This window comes from Plectropomus leopardus, chromosome 13 (genome assembly GCF_026936395.1).
Source record: "Plectropomus leopardus strain MGB_pleo_1.0 chromosome 13, ASM2693639v1, whole genome shotgun sequence".
NCBI classification, from domain to species: Eukaryota; Metazoa; Chordata; class Actinopteri; order Perciformes; family Serranidae; genus Plectropomus; species Plectropomus leopardus.
In genome coordinates, this window is record NC_142188.1 from 6,071,548 (window position 1) to 6,096,109 (window position 24,562).

General features: G+C 35.9%; 1 protein-coding gene across 4 annotated transcripts in view; it reads left to right on the plus strand.

Annotated features, from left to right (window-relative positions):
* The window catches only part of LOC121954837 (echinoderm microtubule-associated protein-like 6), a 123,784-nt gene extending 103,514 nt beyond the window's left edge, over window positions 1-20,270 (plus strand). For all 4 annotated transcript variants that reach the window (XM_088086530.1, XM_088086532.1, XM_088086531.1 and 1 more), the window contains 3 exons: window positions 3,469-3,622; window positions 3,996-4,096; window positions 17,679-20,270. In XM_088086530.1, coding sequence (XP_087942656.1) covers window positions 3,469-3,622; window positions 3,996-4,096; window positions 17,679-17,703 — 280 coding nt within the window. In that variant the 3' untranslated portion in view covers window positions 17,704-20,270. The remainder of the gene's footprint in view (window positions 1-3,468; window positions 3,623-3,995; window positions 4,097-17,678) is intronic.
* The last annotated feature ends 4,292 nt before the right edge of the window (window positions 20,271-24,562 follow it).

Consider the following 24,562-nt stretch of genomic DNA (forward strand, 5'->3'; position numbering starts at 1 on the left):
ATAGCTTGTAGAGGCGCGTTATAGTATACAAAGTGGAAATAAAGGCCAATAAAGGCCAAAAACCTCATAATTTTGCATGTCGAAAAAAATGGCCATGAAGGCAATAGTATAGTATGTCGAAAAAAGTCAAATTTGGTCCGCTCCTAAAAATGGCTGAAAACCACATAGAATAGCTTGTAGAGGCGCGTTATAGTATACAAAGTGGAAATAAAGGCCAATAAAGGCCAAAAACCTCATCATTTTGCATGTCGAAAAAAATGGCCACGAAGGCAATAGTATAGTATGTCGAAAAATGGCAAATTTGGTCCGCTCCTAAAAATGGCTGAAAACCACATAGAATAGCTTGTAGAGGCGTTATAGTATACAAAGTGGAAATAAAGGCCAAAAAAGGCCAAAAACCTCATAATTTTGCATGTCGAAAAAAATGGCCACGAAGGCAATAGTATAGTATGTCGAAAAAAGTCGAATTTTGACCGCTTCTAAAAATGGCTGAAAACCACATAGAATAGCTTGTAAAGACGCGTTATAGTATACAAAGTGGAAACAAAGGCTAAAAAAGGCCAAAAACCTCATAATTTTGCATGTTGAAAAAAATGGCCACGAAGGCAATAGTATAGTATGTCGAAAAATGGCAAATTTGGTCCGCTTCTAAAAATGGCTGAAAACCACATAGAATAGCTTGTAGAGGCGCGTTATAGTATACAAAGTGGAAATAAAGGCCAAAAAAGGCCAAAAACCTCATCATTTTGCATGTTGAAAAAAATGGCCACGAAGGCAATAGTATAGTATGTCGAAAAATGGCAAATTTGGTCCGCTCCTAAAAATGGCTGAAAACCACATAGAATAGCTTGTAGAGACGCATTATAGTATACAAAGTGGAAATAAAGGCCAAAAAGGGCCAAAAACCTCATCATTTTGCATGTCGAAAAAAATGGCCACGAAGGCAATAGTATAGTATGTCGAAAAATGGCAAATTTGGTCCGCTTCTAAAAATGGCTGAAAACCACATAGAATAGCTTGTAGAGACGCATTATAGTATACAAAGTGGAAATAAAGGCCAAAAAAGGCCAAAAACCTCATCATTTTGCATGTCGAAAAAAATGGCCACGAAGGCAATAGTATAGTATGTCGAAAAAAGTCAAATTTGGTCCGCTTCTAAAAATGGCTGAAAACCACATAGAATAGCTTGTAGAGACGCGTCATTGTACACAAAGTGGAAATAAAGGCCAAAAAAGGCCAAAAACCTCATCATTTTGCATGTCGAAAAAAATGGCCAAGAAGGCAATAGTATAGTATGTCGAAAAATGGCAAATTTGGTTCGCTTCTAAAAATGGCTGAAAACCACATAGAATAGCTTGTAGAGGCGCGTTATAGTATACAAAGTGGAAATAAAGGCCAAAAAAGGCCAAAAACCTCATAATTTTGCATGTCGAAAAAAATGGCCACGAAGGCAATAGTATAGTATGTCGAAAAATGTCAAATTTGGTCCGCTTCTAAAAATGGCTGAAAACCACATAGAATAGCCTGTAGCGACGCTTTATAGTATACAAAGTGGAAATAAAGGCCAAAAAAGGCCAAAAACCTCATCATTTTGCATGTTGAAAAAAATGGCCACGAAGGCAATAGTATAGTATGTCGAAAAATGGCAAATTTGGTCCGCTCCTAAAAATGGCTGAAAACCACATAGAATAGCTTGTAGAGACGCATTATAGTATACAAAGTGGAAATAAAGGCCAAAAAGGGCCAAAAACCTCATCATTTTGCATGTCGAAAAAAATGGCCACGAAGGCAATAGTATAGTATGTCGAAAAATGGCAAATTTGGTCCGCTTCTAAAAATGGCTGAAAACCACATAGAATAGCTTGTAGAGACGCATTATAGTATACAAAGTGGAAATAAAGGCCAAAAAAGGCCAAAAACCTCATCATTTTGCATGTCGAAAAAAATGGCCACGAAGGCAATAGTATAGTATGTCGAAAAAAGTCAAATTTGGTCCGCTTCTAAAAATGGCTGAAAACCACATAGAATAGCTTGTAGAGACGCGTCATTGTACACAAAGTGGAAATAAAGGCCAAAAAAGGCCAAAAACCTCATCATTTTGCATGTCGAAAAAAATGGCCAAGAAGGCAATAGTATAGTATGTCGAAAAATGGCAAATTTGGTTCGCTTCTAAAAATGGCTGAAAACCACATAGAATAGCTTGTAGAGGCGCGTTATAGTATACAAAGTGGAAATAAAGGCCAAAAAAGGCCAAAAACCTCATAATTTTGCATGTCGAAAAAAATGGCCACGAAGGCAATAGTATAGTATGTCGAAAAATGTCAAATTTGGTCCGCTTCTAAAAATGGCTGAAAACCACATAGAATAGCTTGTAGAGGCGCGTTATAGTATACAAAGTGGAAACAAAGGCTAAAAAAGGCCAAAAACCTCATCATTTTGCATGTCGAAAAAAAATGGCCATGAAGGCAATAGTATAGTATGTCGAAAAAAGTCAAATTTGGTCCGCTCCTAAAAATGGCTGAAAACCACATAGAATAGCTTGTAGAGGCGCGTTATAGTATACAAAGTGGAAATAAAGGCCAATAAAGGCCAAAAACCTCATAATTTTGCATGTCGAAAAAAATGGCCACGAAGGCAATAGTATAGTATGTCGAAAAATGGCAAATTTTGACCGCTTCTAAAAATGGCTGAAAACCACATAGAATAGCTTGTAGAGGCGCGTTATAGTATACAAAGTGGAAACAAAGGCTAAAAAAGGCCAAAAACCTCATAATTTTGCATGTTGAAAAAAATGGCCACGAAGGCAATAGTATAGTATGTCGAAAAAAGTCAAATTTGGTCCGCTTCTAAAAATGGCTGAAAACCACATAGAATAGCTTGTAAAGACGCATTATAGTATACAAAGTGGAAACAAAGGCCAAAAAAGGCCAAAAACCTCATAATTTTGCATGTTGAAAAAAATGGCCACGAAGGCAATAGTATAGTATGTCGAAAAATGGCAAATTTGGTCCGCTTCTAAAAATGGCTGAAAACCACATAGAATAGCTTGTAGAGGCGCGTTATAGTATACAAATTGGAAATAAAGGCCAAAAAAGGCCAAAAACCTCATAATTTTGCATGTCGAAAAAAATGGCCACGAAGGCAATAGTATAGTATGTCGAAAAAAGTCAAATTTGGTCCGCTCCTAAAAATGGCTGAAAACCACATAGAATAGCTTGTAGAGGCGCGTTATAGTATACAAAGTGGAAATAAAGGCCAATAAAGGCCAAAAACCTCATCATTTTGCATGTCGAAAAAAATGGCCACGAAGGCAATAGTATAGTATGTCGAAAAATGGCAAATTTGGTCCGCTTCTAAAAATGGCTGAAAACCACATAGAATAGCTTGTAGAGGCGCGTCATTGTAATATCAAAAAAATCCCAAAATGTTCGAGCTTTCTTTGCATGCTCTTTTATTCTCCCCCCTCAGCATCCTGGGAGATGAAGTTTTGGGGATATGGCCGCGAAATGCAGACAAAGCAGAAGTTAACTGTGCCTGTGTGTCCCACGCTGGCCTGAATGTCGTCACCGGCGACGACTTCGGACTCATCAAGTTGTTTGACTTCCCCTGCCCAGAAAAGTTTGTGAGTCACCTACATTTTTATTTCAGGTATCCAAAACGTGTCAGCATTAGGGTGTAGATGAACTATCACCATAATCCTGCTGACAAAAGCATTAAAAACAAAATACATGTTTTCTTCCATATCTAATGAATCAATGTTAGACACATTCTCCGGGTTCTCCATTCATTATTGAAAAAAACATGAGCATCCTTTTCTTTGTTTATCCTTAATTTTTATCAAAAGGACATTGAAATACACAAACACACAGAACGGTTAGCCATCTTGTCTTTATACATTAAACTGCAGTGATGAATATACGAGTCAGTTCTTATGTCAAACACTCAGTGATCGTCTCTTCAACGTTTCCGGTCGCTCTTTATTTTTGTGTCCGCAGGCCAAACACAAGCGCTACCTCGGCCACTCGGCTCACGTGACCAACATCCGCTTTTCCCAGGAGGACAAATTTGTGATCAGCACAGGAGGAGACGACTGCAGGTAGAACTGTTGACCTGAAACACAACATGAAATCACTTTAACATTTAAGACACGTCAAAATTTGCCATTTTTCGACATACTATACTATTGCCTTCGTGGCCATTTTTTTTGACATGCCAAATTATTAGGTTTTTGGCCTTTTATTGGCCTTTATTTCCACTTTGTATACAATGACGCGTTTCTACAAGCTATTCTATGTGGTTTTCGGCCATTTTTAGAAGCGGACCAAATTTGACTTTTTTCGACATACTATACTATTGCCTTCGTGGCCATTTTTTTCGACATGCAAAATGATGAGGTTTTTGGCCTTTTTTGGCCTTTATTTCCACTTTGTATAGTATAACGCGCCTCTACAAGCTATTCTATGTGGTTTTCAGCCATTTTTAGGAGCGGACCAAATTTGACTTTTTTCGACATACTATACTATTGCCTTCGTGGCCATTTTTTTCGACATGCAAAATGATGAGGTTTTTGGCCTTTTTTAGCCTTTGTTTCCACTTTGTATACTATAACGCGCCTCTACAAGCTATCCTATGTGGTTTTCAGCCATTTTTAGAAGCGGTCAAAATTTGACTTTTTTCGACATACTATACTATTGCCTTCGTGGCCATTTTTTTTGACATGCCAAATTATTAGGTTTTTGGCCTTTTATTGGCCTTTATTTCCACTTTGTATACAATGACGCGTTTCTACAAGCTATTCTATGTGGTTTTCAGCCATTTTTAGGAGCGGTCAAAATTTGACATTTTTCGACATACTATACTATTGCCTTTGTGGCCATTTTTTTCGACATGCAAAATGATGAGGTTTTTGGCCTTTTTTGGCCTTTATTTCCACTTTGTATACTATAACACGTCTCTACAAGCTATTCTATGTGGTTTTTAGCCATTTTTAGAAGCGGACCAAATTTGACTTTTTTCGACATACTATACTATTGCCTTCGTGGCCATTTTTTTCGACATGCAAAATTATGAGGTTTTTCTCCTTTTTTTGCCGTTGTTTCCAGTTTGTATACTATAACGTGCCTCTACAAGCTATTCTATGTGGTTTTTAGCCATTTTTAGGAGCGGTCAAATTTGGACTTTTTTCGACATACTATACTATTGCCTTCGTGGCCATTTTTTTCAACATGCAAAATTATGAGGTTTTTGTCCTTTTTTTGCCTTTGTTTCCACTTTGTATACTATAACACGTCTCTACAAGCTATTCTATGTGGTTTTTAGCCATTTTTAGAAGCGGACCAAATTTGACTTTTTTCGACATACTATACTATTGCATTCGTGGCCATTTTTTTCGACATGCAAAATGATGAGGTTTTTGGCCTTTTTTGGCCTTTATTTCCACTTTGTATACTATAACGCGCCTCTACAAGCTATTCTATGTGTTTTTCAACCATTTTTAAGAGCGGTCAAATTTGGACTTTTTTCGACATACTATACTATTGCCTTCGTGGCCATTTTTTTCGACATGCAAAATTATGAGGTTTTTGTCCTTTTTTTGCCCTTGTTTCCACTTTGTATACTATAACACGTCTCTACAAGCTATTCTATGTGGTTTTCAGCCATTTTTAGGAGCGGACCAAATTTGACTTTTTTCGACATACTATACTATTGCCTTCGGGGCCATTTTTTTCGACATGCAAAATTATGAGGTTTTTGTCCTTTTTTTGCCCTTGTTTCCACTTTGTATACTATAACACGTCTCTACAAGCTATTCTATGTGGTTTTCAGCCATTTTTAGGAGCGGACCAAATTTGACTTTTTTCGACATACTATACTATTGCCTTCATGGCCATTTTTGCGACATGCAAAATTATTAAGTTTTTGTCCTTTTTTGGCCTTTATTTCCATTTTGTATACAATGACGCGTTTCTACAAGCTCTTCTATGTGGTTTTCAGCCATTTTTAGAAGTGGTCCAAATTTTCCATTTTTTGACATACTATACTATTGCCTTCGTGGCCATTTTTTTCGACATGCTAAATTATGAGGTTTTTTGCCTTTTTTGGCCTTAATTTCCACTTTGTATACTATAACGCGTCTCTACAAGCTATTCTATGTGGTTTTCAGCCATTTTTAGGAGCAGTCAAAATTTGACTTTTTTTGACATACTATACTATTGCCTTCATGGCCATTTTTTTCGACATGCAAAATTATGAGGTTTTTTGCCTTTTTTGGCCTTAATTTCCACTTTGTATACTATAACGCGCCTCTACAAGCTATTCTATGTGGTTTTCAGCCATTTTTAGAAGCGGACCAAATTTGACTTTTTTCGACATACTATACTATTGCCTTCGTGGCCATTTTTTTCGACATGCAAAATTATGAGGTTTTTTGCCTTTTTTGGCCTTAATTTCCGCTTTGTATACAATGACGCGTTTCTAAAAGCTATTCTATGTGGTTTTTAGCCATTTTTAGAAGCGGTCCAAATTCGCCATTTTTCGACATACTATACTATTGCCTTTTGGGGCAATTTTTTTGACTTGCTAAATTATTAGGTTTTTGGACTTTTTGTTCCTTTGTTTCCACTTTGTATACTATAACGCGCCTCTACAAGCTATCCTATGTGGTTTTCAGCCATTTTTAGAAGCGGTCAAAATTTGACTTTTTTCGACATACTATACTATTGCCTTCGTGGCCATTTTTTTTGACATGCCAAATTATTAGGTTTTTGGCCTTTTATTGGCCTTTATTTCCACTTTGTATACAATGACGCGTTTCTACAAGCTATTCTATGTGGTTTTCGGCCATTTTTAGAAGCGGACCAAATTTGACTTTTTTCGACATACTATACTATTGCCTTCGTGGCCATTTTTTTCGACATGCAAAATGATGAGGTTTTTGGCCTTTTTTGGCCTTTATTTCCACTTTGTATAGTATAACGCGCCTCTACAAGCTATTCTATGTGGTTTTCAGCCATTTTTAGGAGCGGACCAAATTTGCCATTTTTCGACATACTATACTATTGCCTTCGTGGCCATTTTTTTCGACATGCAAAATGATGAGGTTTTTGGCCTTTTTTAGCCTTTGTTTCCACTTTGTATACTATAACGCGCCTCTACAAGCTATCCTATGTGGTTTTCAGCCATTTTTAGAAGCGGTCAAAATTTGACTTTTTTCGACATACTATACTATTGCCTTCGTGGCCATTTTTTTTGACATGCAAAATGATGAGGTTTTTGGCCTTTTTTGGCCTTTATTTCCACTTTGTATACTATAACGCGCCTCTACAAGCTATTCTATGTGTTTTTCAACCATTTTTAAGAGCGGTCAAATTTGGACTTTTTTCGACATACTATACTATTGCCTTCGTGGCCATTTTTTTCGACATGCAAAATTATGAGGTTTTTGTCCTTTTTTTGCCCTTGTTTCCACTTTGTATACTATAACACGTCTCTACAAGCTATTCTATGTGGTTTTCAGCCATTTTTAGGAGCGGACCAAATTTGACTTTTTTCGACATACTATACTATTGCCTTCGTGGCCATTTTTTTCGACATGCAAAATTATGAGGTTTTTGTCCTTTTTTTGCCCTTGTTTCCACTTTGTATACTATAACACGTCTCTACAAGCTATTCTATGTGGTTTTCAGCCATTTTTAGGAGCGGACCAAATTTGACTTTTTTCGACATACTATACTATTGCCTTCATGGCCATTTTTGCGACATGCAAAATTATTAAGTTTTTGTCCTTTTTTGGCCTTTATTTCCATTTTGTATACAATGACGCGTTTCTACAAGCTCTTCTATGTGGTTTTCAGCCATTTTTAGAAGTGGTCCAAATTTTCCATTTTTTGACATACTATACTATTGCCTTCGTGGCCATTTTTTTCGACATGCTAAATTATGAGGTTTTTTGCCTTTTTTGGCCTTAATTTCCACTTTGTATACTATAACGCGTCTCTACAAGCTATTCTATGTGGTTTTCAGCCATTTTTAGGAGCAGTCAAAATTTGACTTTTTTTGACATACTATACTATTGCCTTCATGGCCATTTTTTTCGACATGCAAAATTATGAGGTTTTTTGCCTTTTTTGGCCTTAATTTCCACTTTGTATACTATAACGCGCCTCTACAAGCTATTCTATGTGGTTTTCAGCCATTTTTAGAAGCGGACCAAATTTGACTTTTTTCGACATACTATACTATTGCCTTCGTGGCCATTTTTTTCGACATGCAAAATTATGAGGTTTTTTGCCTTTTTTGGCCTTAATTTCCGCTTTGTATACAATGACGCGTTTCTAAAAGCTATTCTATGTGGTTTTTAGCCATTTTTAGAAGCGGTCCAAATTCGCCATTTTTCGACATACTATACTATTGCCTTTTGGGGCAATTTTTTTGACTTGCTAAATTATTAGGTTTTTGGACTTTTTGTTCCTTTGTTTCCACTTTGTATACTATAATGCGTCTCTACAAGCTATTCTATGTGTTTTTCAGCCATTTTTAAGAGCGGTCAAATTTGGACTTTTTTTGACATCCTATACTATTGCCTTCGTGGCCATTTTTTTTTGACATGCTAAATTATGAGGTTTTAATCCTTTTTTTGCCTTTGTTTCCACTTTGTATACTATAACGCGCCTCTACAAGCTGCTCTATGTGGTTTTTAGCCATTTTTAGAAGCGGTCCAAATTTGCCATTTTTCGACATACTATACTATTGCCTTCGTGGCCATTTTTTTCGACATGCTAAATTATGAGGTTTTTGTCCTTTTTTTGCCTTTGTTTCCACTTTGTATACTATAACACGTCTCTACAAGCTGTTCTATGTGGTTTTTAGCCATTTTTAGAAGCGGCCCAAATTTGCCATTTTTCGACATACTATACTATTGCCTTTTGGGGCAATTTTTTTAACTTGCTAAATTATTAGGTTTTTTTGACTTTTTGTTCCTTTGTTTCCACTTTGTTTACAATGACGCGTCTCTACAAGCTATTCTATGTGTTTTTCAGCCATTTTTAAGAGCGGTCAAATTTGCCATTTTTCGACATACTATACTATTGCCTTCGTGGCCATTTTTTTGGACATGCTAAATTATGAGGTTTTTTGCCTTTTTTGGCCTTAATTTCCACTTTGTATACTATAACGCGTCTCTACAAGCTATTCTATGTGGTTTTCAGCCATTTTTAGGAGCGGTCAAAATTTGACTTTTTTCGACATACTATACTATTGCCTTCATGGCCATTTTTTTCGACATGCAAAATTATGAGGTTTTTTGCCTTTTTTGGCCTTAATTTCCACTTTGTATACTATAACGCGCCTCTACAAGCTATTCTATGTGGTTTTCAGCCATTTTTAGAAGCGGACCAAATTTGACTTTTTTCGACATACTATACTATTGCCTTCGTGGCCATTTTTTTTGACATGCTAAATTATGAGGTTTTTGTCCTTTTTTTGCCTTTGTTTCCACTTTGTATACTATAACACGTCTCTACAAGCTGTTCTATGTGGTTTTTAGCCATTTTTAGAAGCGGACCAAATTTGCCATTTTTCGACATACTATACTATTGCCTTCGTGGCCATTTTTTTCGACATGCAAAATTATGAGGTTTTTGTCCTTTTTTTGCCTTTGTTTCCACTTTGTATACTATAACGCGTGTCTACAAGCTGTTCTATGTGGTTTTTAGCCATTTTTAGAAGCGGACCAAATTTGACTTTTTTCGACATACTATACTATTGCCTTCATGGCCATTTTTTTCGACATGCAAAATTATGAGGTTTTTGGCCTTTTTTGGCCTTAATTTCCACTTTGTATACTATAACGCGCCTCTACAAGCTATTCTATGTGGTTTTCAGCCATTTTTAGGAGCGGTCAAAATTTGACTTTTTTCGACATACTATACTATTGCCTTCGTGGCCATTTTTTTCGACATGCAAAATTATGAGGTTTTTTGCCTTTTTTGGCCTTAATTTCCGCTTTGTATACAATGACGCGTTTCTAAAAGCTATTCTATGTGGTTTTTAGCCATTTTTAGAAGCGGTCCAAATTTGCCATTTTTCGACATACTATACTATTGCCTTTTGGGGCAATTTTTTTGACTTGCTAAATTATGAGGTTTTTGGACTTTTTGTTCCTTTGTTTCCACTTTGTATACTATAATGCGTCTCTACAAGCTATTCTATGTGTTTTTCAGCCATTTTTAAGAGTGGTCAAATTTGGACTTTTTTTGACATACTATACTATTGCCTTCGTGGCCATTTTTTTTGACATGCTAAATTATGAGGTTTTTGTCCTTTTTTTGCCTTTGTTTCCACTTTGTATACTATAACGCGCCTCTACAAGCTGTTCTATGTGGTTTTTAGCCATTTTTAGAAGCGGTCCAAATTTGCCATTTTTCGACATACTATACTATTGCCTTCGTGGCCATTTTTTTCGACATGCTAAATTATTAAGTTTTTGTCCTTTTTTGGCCTTTATTTCCATTTTGTATACAATGACGCGTCCCTACAAGCTATTCTATGTGGTTTTTAGCCATTTTTAGAAGCGGTCCAAATTTGCCATTTTTCGACATACTATACTATTGCCTTCGTGGCCATTTTTTTTGACATGCTAAATTATGAGGTTTTTGTCCTTTTTTTGCCTTTGTTTCCACTTTGTATACTATAACACGTCTCTACAAGCTGTTCTATGTGGTTTTTAGCCATTTTTAGAAGCGGCCCAAATTTGCCATTTTTCGACATACTATACTATTGCCTTTTGGGGCAATTTTTTTAACTTGCTAAATTATTAGGTTTTTTTGACTTTTTGTTCCTTTGTTTCCACTTTGTTTACAATGACGCGTCTCTACAAGCTATTCTATGTGTTTTTCAGCCATTTTTAAGAGCGGTCAAATTTGCCATTTTTCGACATACTATACTATTGCCTTCGTGGCCATTTTTTTCGACATGCTAAATTATGAGGTTTTTTGCCTTTTTTGGCCTTAATTTCCACTTTGTATACTATAACGCGTCTCTACAAGCTATTCTATGTGGTTTTCAGCCATTTTTAGGAGCGGTCAAAATTTGACTTTTTTCGACATACTATACTATTGCCTTCATGGCCATTTTTTTCGACATGCAAAATTATGAGGTTTTTTGCCTTTTTTGGCCTTAATTTCCACTTTGTATACTATAACGCGTCTCTACAAGCTATTCTATGTGGTTTTCAGCCATTTTTAGGAGCGGTCAAAATTTGACTTTTTTCGACATACTATACTATTGCCTTCATGGCCATTTTTTTCGACATGCAAAATTATGAGGTTTTTTGCCTTTTTTGGCCTTAATTTCCACTTTGTATACTATAACGCGCCTCTACAAGCTATTCTATGTGGTTTTCAGCCATTTTTAGGAGCAGTCAAAATTTGACTTTTTTCGACATACTATACTATTGCCTTCGTGGCCATTTTTTTTGACATGCCAAATTATTAGGTTTTTGGCCTTTTATTGGCCTTTATTTCCACTTTGTATACAATGACGCGTTTCTACAAGCTATTCTATGTGGTTTTTAGCCATTTTTAGAAGCGGACCAAATTTGACTTTTTTCGACATACTATACTATTGCCTTCGTGGCCATTTTTTTCGACATGCAAAATTATGAGGTTTTTGGCCTTTTTTGGCCTTAATTTCCACTTTGTATACTATAACGCGTCTCTACAAGCTATTCTATGTGGTTTTCAGCCATTTTTAGGAGCGGTCAAAATTTGACTTTTTTCGACATACTATACTATTGCCTTCGTGGCCATTTTTTTCGACATGCAAAATGATGAGGTTTTTTGCCTTTTTTGGCCTTAATTTCCGCTTTGTATACAATGACGCGTTTCTAAAAGCTATTCTATGTGGTTTTTAGCCATTTTTAGAAGCGGTCCAAATTTGCCATTTTTCGACATACTATACTATTGCCTTTTGGGGCAATTTTTTTGACTTGCTAAATTATTAGGTTTTTGGACTTTTTGTTCCTTTGTTTCCACTTTGTATACTATAATGCGTCTCTACAAGCTATTCTATTTGTTTTTCAGCCATTTTTAAGAGTGGTCAAATTTGGACTTTTTTTGACATACTATACTATTGCCTTCGTGGCCATTTTTTTTTGACATGCTAAATTATGAGGTTTTTGTCCTTTTTTTGCCTTTGTTTCCACTTTGTATACTATAACGCGCCTCTACAAGCTGTTCTATGTGGTTTTTAGCCATTTTTAGAAGCGGTCCAAATTTGCCATTTTTCGACATACTATACTATTGCCTTCGTGGCCATTTTTTTCGACATGCTAAATTATTAAGTTTTTGTCCTTTTTTGGCCTTTATTTCCATTTTGTATACAATGACGCGTCTCTACAAGCTATTCTATGTGGTTTTTAGCCATTTTTAGAAGCGGTCCAAATTTGCCATTTTTCGACATACTATACTATTGCCTTCGTGGCCATTTTTTTTGACATGCTAAATTATGAGGTTTTTGTCCTTTTTTTGCCTTTGTTTCCACTTTGTATACTATAACACGTCTCTACAAGCTGTTCTATGTGGTTTTTAGCCATTTTTAGAAGCGGCCCAAATTTGCCATTTTTCGACATACTATACTATTGCCTTTTGGGGCAATTTTTTTAACTTGCTAAATTATTAGGTTTTTTTTACTTTTTGTTCCTTTGTTTCCACTTTGTTTACAATGACGCGTCTCTACAAGCTATTCTATGTGTTTTTCAGCCATTTTTAAGAGCGGTCAAATTTGCCATTTTTCGACATACTATACTATTGCCTTCGTGGCCATTTTTTTGGACATGCTAAATTATGAGGTTTTTGGCCTTTTTTGGCCTTTATTTCCACTTTGTATACTATAACGCGTCTCTACAAGCTATTCTATGTGGTTTTCAGCCATTTTTAGGAGCGGTCAAAATTTGACTTTTTTCGACATACTATACTATTGCCTTCATGGCCATTTTTTTCGACATGCAAAATTATGAGGTTTTTTGCCTTTTTTGGCCTTAATTTCCACTTTGTATACTATAACGCGCCTCTACAAGCTATTCTATGTGGTTTTCAGCCATTTTTAGGAGCAGTCAAAATTTGACTTTTTTCGACATACTATACTATTGCCTTCGTGGCCATTTTTTTTGACATGCCAAATTATTAGGTTTTTGGCCTTTTATTGGCCTTTATTTCCACTTTGTATACAATGACGCGTTTCTACAAGCTATTCTATGTGGTTTTTAGCCATTTTTAGAAGCGGTCCAAATTTGCCATTTTTCGACATACTATACTATTGCCTTTTGGGGCAATTTTTTTGACTTGCTAAATTATGAGGTTTTTGGACTTTTTGTTCCTTTGTTTCCACTTTGTATACTATAATGCGTCTCTACAAGCTATTCTATGTGTTTTTCAGCCATTTTTAAGAGTGGTCAAATTTGGACTTTTTTTGACATACTATACTATTGCCTTCGTGGCCATTTTGTTTGACATGCTAAATTATGAGGTTTTTGTCCTTTTTTTGCCTTTGTTTCCACTTTGTATACTATAACGCGCCTCTACAAGCTGTTCTATGTGGTTTTTAGCCATTTTAGAAGCGGTCCAAATTTGCCATTTTTCGACATACTATACTATTGCCTTCGTGGCCATTTTTTTCGACATGCTAAATTATTAAGTTTTTGTCCTTTTTTGGCCTTTATTTCCATTTTGTATACAATGACGCGTCTCTACAAGCTATTCTATGTGGTTTTTAGCCATTTTTAGAAGCGGTCCAAATTTGCCATTTTTCGACATACTATTCTATTTTCTTCGTGGCCATTTTTTTGACATGCTAAATTATGAGGTTTTGTCCTTTTTTGCCTTTGTTTCCACTTTGTATACTATAACACGTCTCTACAAGCTGTTCTATGTGGTTTTTAGCCATTTTTAGAAGCGGCCCAAATTTGCCATTTTTCGACATACTATACTATTGCCTTTTGGGGCAATTTTTTTAACTTGCTAAATTATTAGGTTTTTTTTACTTTTTGTTCCTTTGTTTCCACTTTGTTTACAATGACGCGTTTCTACAAGCTATTCTATGTGTTTTTCAGCCATTTTTAAGAGCGGTCAAATTTGCCATTTTTCGACATACTATACTATTGCCTTCGTGGCCATTTTTTTGGACATGCTAAATTATGAGGTTTTTGGCCTTTTTTGGCCTTTATTTCCACTTTGTATACTATAACGCGTCTCTACAAGCTATTCTATGTGGTTTTCAGCCATTTTTAGGAGCGGTCAAAATTTGACTTTTTTCGACATACTATACTATTGCCTTCATGGCCATTTTTTTCGACATGCAAAATTATGAGGTTTTTTGCCTTTTTTGGCCTTAATTTCCACTTTGTATACTATAACGCGCCTCTACAAGCTATTCTATGTGGTTTTCAGCCATTTTTAGGAGCAGTCAAAATTTGACTTTTTTCGACATACTATACTATTGCCTTCGTGGCCATTTTTTTTGACATGCCAAATTATTAGGTTTTTGGCCTTTTATTGGCCTTTATTTCCACTTTGTATACAATGACGCGTTTCTACAAGCTATTCTATGTGGTTTTTAGCCATTTTTAGAAGCGGTCCAAATTTGCCATTTTTCGACATACTATACTATTGCCTTTTGGGGCAATTTTTTTGACTTGCTAAATTATGAGGTTTTTGGACTTTTTGTTCCTTTGTTTCCACTTTGTATACTATAATGCGTCTCTACAAGCTATTCTATGTGTTTTTCAGCCATTTTTAAGAGTGGTCAAATTTGGACTTTTTTTGACATACTATACTATTGCCTTCGTGGCCATTTTGTTTGACATGCTAAATTATGAGGTTTTTGTCCTTTTTTTGCCTTTGTTTCCACTTTGTATACTATAACGCGCCTCTACAAGCTGTTCTATGTGGTTTTTAGCCATTTTTAGAAGCGGTCCAAATTTGCCATTTTTCGACATACTATACTATTGCCTTCGTGGCCATTTTTTTCGACATGCTAAATTATTAAGTTTTTGTCCTTTTTTGGCCTTTATTTCCATTTTGTATACAATGACGCGTCTCTACAAGCTATTCTATGTGGTTTTTAGCCATTTTTAGAAGCGGTCCAAATTTGCCATTTTTCGACATACTATACTATTGCCTTCGTGGCCATTTTTTTTGACATGCTAAATTATGAGGTTTTTGTCCTTTTTTTGCCTTTGTTTCCACTTTGTATACTATAACACGTCTCTACAAGCTGTTCTATGTGGTTTTTAGCCATTTTTAGAAGCGGCCCAAATTTGCCATTTTTCGACATACTATACTATTGCCTTTTGGGGCAATTTTTTTAACTTGCTAAATTATTAGGTTTTTTTGACTTTTTGTTCCTTTGTTTCCACTTTGTTTACAATGACGCGTCTCTACAAGCTATTCTATGTGTTTTTCAGCCATTTTTAAGAGCGGTCAAATTTGCCATTTTTCGACATACTATACTATTGCCTTCGTGGCCATTTTTTTGGACATGCTAAATTATGAGGTTTTTTGCCTTTTTTGGCCTTAATTTCCACTTTGTATACTATAACGCGCCTCTACAAGCTATTCTATGTGGTTTTCAGCCATTTTTAGGAGCGGTCAAAATTTGACTTTTTTCGACATACTATACTATTGCCTTCGTGGCCATTTTTTTTGACATGCCAAATTATTAGGTTTTTGGCCTTTTATTGGCCTTTATTTCCACTTTGTATACAATGACGCGTTTCTACAAGCTATTCTATGTGGTTTTTAGCCATTTTTAGAAGCGGTCCAAATTTGCCATTTTTCGACATACTATACTATTGCCTTTTGGGGCAATTTTTTTGACTTGCTAAATTATCAGGTTTTGGGACTTTTTGTTCCTTTGTTTCCACTTTGTATACTATAATGCGTCCCTACAAGCTATTCTATGTGTTTTTCAGCCATTTTTAAGAGTGGTCAAATTTGGACTTTTTTTGACATACTATACTATTGCCTTCGTGGCCATTTTTTTTTGACATGCTAAATTATGAGGTTTTAATCCTTTTTTTGCCTTTGTTTCCACTTTGTATACTATAACGCGCCTCTACAAGCTATTCTATGTGGTTTTCAGCCATTTTTAGAAGCGGACCAAATTTGCCATTTTTCGACATACTATACTATTGCCTTCGTGGCCATTTTTTTCGACATGCTAAATTATTAAGTTTTTGTCCCTTTTTGGCCTTTATTTCCATTTTGTATACAATGACGCGTCTCTACAAGCTATTCTATGTGGTTTTTAGCCATTTTTAGAAGCGGTACAAATTTGCCATTTTTTGACATACTATACTATTGCTTTCATTGCCACTTTTTTCGACATGCTAAATTATGAGGTTTTTGTCCTTTTTTTGACGTTGTTTCCAGTTTGTATACTATAAGGCGTCTCTACAAGCTATTCTATGTGGTATTTAGCCATTTATAGGAGCGGTCAAAATTTGACTTTTTTCGACATACTATACTATTGCCTTCGTGGCCATTTTTTGCGACATGCAAAATTATTAAGTTTTTGGCCTTTTTTGGCCTTTATTTCCATTTTGTATACAATGACGCGTCTCTACAAGCTATTCTATGTGGTTTTAAGCCATTTTTAGAAGCGGTCCAAATTTGGACTTTTTTCGACATACTATACTATTGCCTTCGTGGCCATTTTTTTGGACATGCAAAATTATGAGGTTTTTGGACTTTTTGTTCCTTTGTTTCCACTTTCTATACTATAACGCGCCTCTACAAGCTATTCTATGTGTTTTGCAGCCATTTTTAAGAGCGGTCAAATTTGGACTTTTTTCGACATACTATACTATTGCCTTCGTGGCCATTTTTTTCGACATGCAAAATTATGAGGTTTTTTTGGCCTTTTTTGGCCTTTATTTCCACTTTGTATACAATGACGCGTTTCTACAAGCTATTCTATGTGGTTTTCAGCCATTTTTAGAAGTGGTCCAAATTTGCAATTTTTTGACATACTATACTATTGCCTTCATGGCCATTTTTTTTCGACATGCAAAATGATGAGGTTTTTGGCCTTTTTTAGCCTTTGTTTCCACTTTGTATACTATAACGCGCCTCTACAAGCTATTCTATGTGGTTTTCAGCCATTTTTAGAAGCGGACCAAATTTGCCATTTTTCGACATACTATACTGTGGCCTTTTTGGACATTTATCCAGCATGCTTAGCCATCGGTTGTTGTTTTTTTCTTACCTAACTTTTTATAACACCTCTTTACAAGCTATTATATGCCATTTTCAGCCACTATTATAACGCGTCAAAATTTGTTGTTTTTCAACATATTGTACTATGTTGTTTTTGGACATTTCTTTTACATGCTAAATTATGACGTTTTTGTCCATAATTTCCACATTTTGTTTGATTAATTTTGAACGAAATCTATACAATAATGTACAACGCTTTGTAGCTTTAAAGTTTAAAGTTTTTGATGATATTTAAGCGAGATACCATGCTATGACGTTTTTTTATGATTTTTGATTATTGTTGAGCGGCATATTATACTATGACGTTTTTGAGCAACATACTAATAGTCTTGTCTTAATTTGATGTTTAAATAAATTTATGCTCTCAAAATAAAGATCCAAACTCTGTCCATTTATGTGTTACAGTGTGTTTGTATGGAAATGCCTGTAAATCGCCACCTGGTGACGCTTTTTTCCAAGCGCCTTAACACCACCACAAGTGGATCCAGAGGGAATCGCACCCACAATCTACAACCTTCAATTTTGGACGGCAAAGTTTCCTGACGAGTTTGAAAAAACAGAGCTGGAAGAAGACTCACCACTGCAGCAACACGAAGACGGCTTCGGTGACGAAACGTTCGGATTCTGTTCAGCCAAACATCAGAGGCTCTTCATGATTGATCACATGACCTTGAACAGGAACAAATAAAGATACGAAAAGAAGCAGAAGAATCATCAGATTATTTTTTTCTTGGTCTGAAGTTTGCTTTCGGTTGATTTGGAGTCGCTGCTGTCTGGTCAGGAGCCAGCCCGGGCTTTACACGACCACCACCGCAGAGAGGGAGAGCTTCAACTTACTGTCACGTTGTTCCGCTCAGCCGCCATCCACCTCGTACCCAGAAGGCCTTGCCCAGCTGTCATCACTGTAGTCGCGCCTTGAAGATCTGAAGTCACAGAAAGAGTGTCAGAGACAAAGAAGGTTAAACATTTTGGGTTTTCATTCCTAAAAAAAAACAGCAAAAGTCCAGGGGCCAGATGCATAAAACTGTGTGCACACAATACAGAAACGTGCATTTGTCAAGTGTGTGATCGTTTGATGTTTAATGAATCTCCGTCATTGTGGAACAAGCTGCACCTGCCTCTTTTCTCCTCCCAGTGTGAACCTCAAATAAACATGAACACGCCCGTAAAAAGGACAATTCACATTTTTTCAAGTCTCTTAAAACAATACACGAGCCTAAATGTCCGTCACTGTTGACAAAATTGGAGTCTCCTGCTACAGAGACTGACTGGATGCAGTCAGATGTCTGAGAGAACGACTCCATAACGTTCTCTTCACAAAGAGATAATTATTTTCTCCGTTATTTGTTTGATTTGTAAAAAGGTAAAAGTAGTGAGAAATGTCGCAGTAACTCAGTGACACCTTTACAATGTTTCTTTCAGGGGTCGACCGATACTGTTTTAGAGCCAATACTGATACCGATTATTAGCAGTTAATGAGACAGATAAACGTTATTTGGAGCCGATACGCATTTACATCAAAAATTTAAATCTCTCTAATAATAGTTAGATTTTGGAATAGAACAAACTCGTCTTTAGCAGATGTTTAATCAAAACTGAAACTTTCATATACTTTTTTTTGAAGTCAAGTGAGGATTTGAATAAAAAATAAATTAAAAAATAGCTTCCTGGGGTTTTGGAAAGCAAAAGTTCTTCTCATGCTGACAGTTTCTTTGCACTTTTTAGTTAATTTTATCGGCGATCATTAAAATAAAACACCAATAGAGATAAACGGCAAAATGCCAAATATTGGCCTCAATAATCAGCCGGACTGAGAATCCGTCGACGCCTAGTTTCTTTTGTCAACAACAAACTTGTCAACATTTTTACTAATAAAGCTTTAAAAGTGAAGCAGGACTGGAGCCATGAAATGTTTTTACACAAAAAATGATGTCTGTCAATTAACTACTGATCACTGGACTGATGGTTTCACTGTTGGGAGTTTAATTTAGAACTAAAGAGACCACTTTACGAACTCTCCGAGGATTTTGTCTACTTTTAATGTTGAAATCGGGCGGATAAATGTCGCAGAGTCGAAGCAGAAAGTGGGATGAAAAGACTGAAGTACAAGTACGTTAAATTTGTATTCAAGCACCTGAGTGAAGGTATTTCGTTATTCAACCACTGATAAATACTTAAAGTCTAAATCAGTTGGTTAAATAAACAAAAGAAATAATAAAACGGACATAAAATGAGTATTTAACCTAAATGAATAATGTATAACTCGATTGTGTCCAAAGGTTTGTGTTCACACGGCTTTTACACGTCTGCCTCCTGGACTCATAAAGCTGCCGATGCTGCATTTACCGAATGTGTCGCAGCACTTAAAGGACAAACTGACGCTTTTACAGCTGGTCTGACGAGGCTGCGGAGATGACGCCGCCGTTAGAAATGATTTGGGACATACTGGGATCACTGGGAGAGAAAATCTGTGTCATATTCATCGAGAGGTTCGTGTGTCACTGAGAAAAGATTTGGTTTAAAATCACTTTTCATTTCGAAGAGCCTTTACTGTGTCTGTCGTCGGATATCATCACACTTAAGTGCCTTTCTGGATCTTTCTATGTTTGTTTTCATACACTGATTTGTTTTTATTTAACCCATAATTCGACTTATTTTGTACTCTGTCTGGTGCTACACTGAGAATGTTCAAACTTTTATTCATTCACCGAAAAATATCTTTGCTGCTGCTTTTTGTTTTTTAAAAAAAAACATCCAAAGCATCGTGATGGTAAAACAAAACCGGACATCGGAGGAAACGGAGGGAACATTTACGGAAATCTCTTAATGTTGTTTATGCCTCATTTACGGTGTGGATGGGTTTCTGTGTCTGAATATTAACTGTTGTGAAAAAGTGTCAAAAGAGTTTGTGTGATAGAAAAAAAGCTGCAGATATTACTCACCGGACTGACCCGTTCATCTTCGATGCACTCGAGAGGTCGAGAGGTCACAGGCGTCATCACAGAGGCCGACTGTTGTTCTGTGGGAGGAAAAAACACGATAGATGACGCGCTTTGAAATTATTCCTGGACATCATATCAAACCCAAAAAACAGCTGTTAATGGCCTGAAATGTGTTACATCACACCGTGGTCATTCGACGATTCGTGAAATTCTCATTTTGTCGTGATTCCATTAAAGGGATAGTTCAGAGTTTTTAAGGCTTCTTCATACTCAGTGTGTTACGCACAGAAGATCAGCACATTCAGAAAAACAACCGAAAATCTGAGCATCAGCAGCAAAACAAGCTCAAAGGAAGCTTGAGGAAAGTTCGATTAACCCTTCGAAATCTGAGCAAAATGGCCTGATTTACATCAGAACGTTTCGTGCAACTTTACAGGAAATCACGCCCCAAAATAGCAAGAAAAATAAGAAAATAAGTGTAATGTGTATAAAACATCATTTTAAATATAGAATCAATATAAATGCAGTTCTCTTTGAATTATTCCCTAGTTTTTTGTAGCTTTTTTGATCATTTCTTTTTTTAAAGATTATTTTTTGGGGCATTTTTTCTTTATTTAGAGGACAGTAACAGAGAGACAGGACAGGTGAGAGAGGCGAGGCCCGATAATTTACAAATAATTCTCTCAATCTCTCTTTTTGACAACTTTTACTAATTTCTTGCATTTTGCGGGACATTTGAGTCGCTCACTGCCTTTTTTTCATGTTTCCAAAAGAAAAGGATCAGGTAAAAAAAACAACATATCTGAAAGATTCGAGTAAAAATGCAGTATACCAACGACAAAGATGACAAATGAGCAGGTGAGAAAATAAAAAGGTAAATAAACAAATAAAAGACAAGAAACCAAGCAAAAGAAAATCTATAACAAAAAAATAAACAAACACAAAAATACGCAGAACACTCAGTCATAGGATTCGGGGAAGAAAGTGGCCTAACTTTCCAAAAGCCCGACACTTTTATCGTTATATATCAAGCTGAAGCTGGTGAACAGGTAATCTCTTCAGACCGGACTCCACCGAGAAAAACTGAGATTTCACATCGCTGAACACGGGAGCTGCTGGACGGCCGCTGCCTCGCAGTCTGCTTTCTGTTGTTATTATGTGACTTTGGTGTTTAAAGGGTTAACTCAGATTCACCAAAGTCACACAATAACTCAAACTAACAGACTGACGGAGGCGGCAGAAGACAGCGGCGGCCGTGTTCGGCTGAAACGACTGTTTTTCTCAGCGAGGTCTGGAGGACCTGACCGCGGTTTCCCCGTCGAAACCGGCCGTCTGACGGAAAAATAAACGCCAAAAAAAGTTTACTCTGAAACGACATCGCTTACTTCCAAACTGAGGACATCCCGAACGCCATCGACTGTATACAACACACTGACGCTGGATAAGTACCTTCAAAATACCTTTTTAACCATTTAAAACCTGTTTCAGCCTCAGTTTTCTTGTGCTTCCTTCAAACACCTCTCACAAGCTTTTTAACCCTTTGAGCTGTAAGCAGATTAGTTTGATTTCTTTCAAAAACGTGGGGAAAAAGGCAATGAGCAACCTGGCAAGAAAAGTCTCACAAGAAATGAGTAAAAGGTGACAAGAAAATGATCTGAAATTTTGTTTTAAAAAGGAAAATGTTCAAACAACTGGGGTAAAATGTCCAGAAAATATATATTTATAATCATTATATTTATATATTTAAAATTATTTAACAGAAAAATAAACATACGTATATTTTTTTAATTTTCTGCAATTTTTCGGGTCATTTTCTTGTGGGTTTTTTTTTTTTTTTTTGCTTTTTTTTGAGTAACTTTTTATTTTGCCTTTTTTCTATTTTTTGGGCCATGTGTTGTTAAGTTGCTCGTGGCTTTCTCCTCGTGTTTTCTAAAGAAACCAAACCAATTTGCTCAGGTTTACAAGGTTGTTTTCTTGACATCAAAATATAATAAACAAAGTTTTCCAGCATGTTCACAGTAAAAAAACCTCAAAAACAGTTTCCTTGTGATCGCATTGAAACAGTCTAAAATACTGCCTCACTTGTCCTTTCTGTCCTGCTGTAGTTATTAAAAAAAGGATTTTATGGGACAAAATGTGTCTAAAACCTTTGAAGATGCTATAACCCGAACTCCTGTCACCTAGAAAACACAAAATACTCGTAACTGACATCTTAAAGATGCCAAAGAAAGTCTGAAAATAAAGTGGACGGTGCTGAAGGAGAGAAGCCGTCTGACGGCCGCAGATACGAAAAGACAAATCTATCAGAAGAGGCCAAGAAACGACGACAAAAAAAGAAAAAGAAGAAATACACATTGCAGATGTTGAAGATGTAAAATGCTGCACTGAGATCAGTTTTAGTCTGTAAATGTTTTCGTCGGGTCGCGTCGCTCTTTCATTTCCGCGTGATTTGTATCTACTGTACATGGAGATGTATAAACCCCATCAGATGCATGAATTTATTTTTAAACGGAATAATGTTTGTGGAGACTGACGATGATTTTATGGTGTGAATTATGTTCACCGGTTGATTTTTATACCGAAATATGTGTGTGTGTGTGTGTGTGTGTGTGTGTGTGTGTGTGTGTGTGTGTGTTAGCCAAGTGTACAAACTGATTAAATGAGACTCGTGCAAGAAAAACGGCTGCTTTCCTCTCGTATTGTTTTTTTCTTTTTTCTTTAATACATTTTAAAGTTTGTGGTTGTTTATTTGATTATTTAATCTGTTATTTATGTGATCCAGAAGGAAAAAAGCAGTAAAATCAACTTTTTTTTCTGTTTCTAACACAGAACTTTAAAGTTCAGTCTCCACGTTGAGCTCGTCCAGGTTTTGGTTTTTAAAAGTTGCTGTGTTTTTTTTTTCTTTGGTCTAAATGGAGAAAATAAATATAAATAAATATATATATGTATACATATCAACTTTTAGACTCGGGAGTTTAGCATTAACATGTTTATTCCAGGTCTGACGAATCTTAAGTGTCGTGGTTTTTGATCGTGAACTCGTCTACTGTGGTCTGATTGGAAGAAAGCTTTATCGATAATTTTATAATTCGAAATTACACAAAACAATATTTTCCAAAACCAACAATTTGTTAATATTAGAATAAATAAGGATTAAAAAATTCTACTGCATTGATCTTATGTTGCATGTTTGTTTTCATTATTAAAGTATGGTTAATTTATTTTATTTAATAAAAAAATAAGCAGTTTTTTCAATATTTTTCATGTAATGTGACCAACAACTCAAACTTCATCTCAAAAAGTATCATTAAACAGGACAAAACTTTTCATATAGGAGTTTAGTGGCTTTTATATTTTTTTTTAACTATTTTTTTTATGTAAAATATATATATTTTTTAATAACTTATAAAACTCTTTTTTTTTAGTTTTTTTAATAACTTCTAGTCTTATCTTTAGTTTCAACAATAATCGAAAATGGTTGTAATTTATTGGAATTTGGTAACTTTAGTCAGTAATATTAATATAGCAGATATTACTATAAAATCATAAACTGTTTAAAATAATGGACACAGAAAAATGAAAATAAAATAAAATAATGGATGACACTGTGGCGTCACCCATCGGTTTGTGGACGGCCGTTTTGACGCCTCTAGTTCGGCATTTTTGCTGCCATCTTGGTTTTTTTGGTGGCAGAAGACGATATTTGGATGAGAGCTGCGGAGGAGCGAGCGGTGAATCTGACTCAAAGATTTTAAGCCCTAAAAATGTAATTTTTAGTTAAATATATAAATAAAATTCTGTCATGAACAGGAAATCAGCCATAGAGACCAAAACCACTTTTTGATTTTTTCAAACTATCTGTTATAAAATGTTTGGAAAATCTCTGTAAAATAATAAAAAATAAAAATAAAATTATGACAGTAAATATGCATCAACACAGTGTTGAAAATAAATCAAGTCAGTTTTTATGCTTTTTTTGGTTCATTTTTTGTTGCGCTTGTTTTGAAGTTTTGCAGACGCTCTTGAACACACTGTCGAGTCAGCGCTCTTTTATCCAAAATCTCCCCTTTCGGCACTTTTCTTCGCGTTTGTGGATCTTGGTCCGTTGGTTCTCCTCTCGAGGGCCCGGTTCGTGTGGACGACGGCCTCCTGCTGACTCTGTCAGGTTCAGGAGCTGCAGTTTTAGGTCCTGGTTCGCCTCATTTGCAGAACACAGGAAATGAGTGTTTTTTGAAGGAGGAGCTGGATTTTGCAGCAGAGCTCCTCAAACGGTGTCCGGAGCGTCTCATTTTCTCAGTTCCTCTGTTTTCCGGCACTGTGAGGTTTTACGGAGAGCCAGTTGGCCTC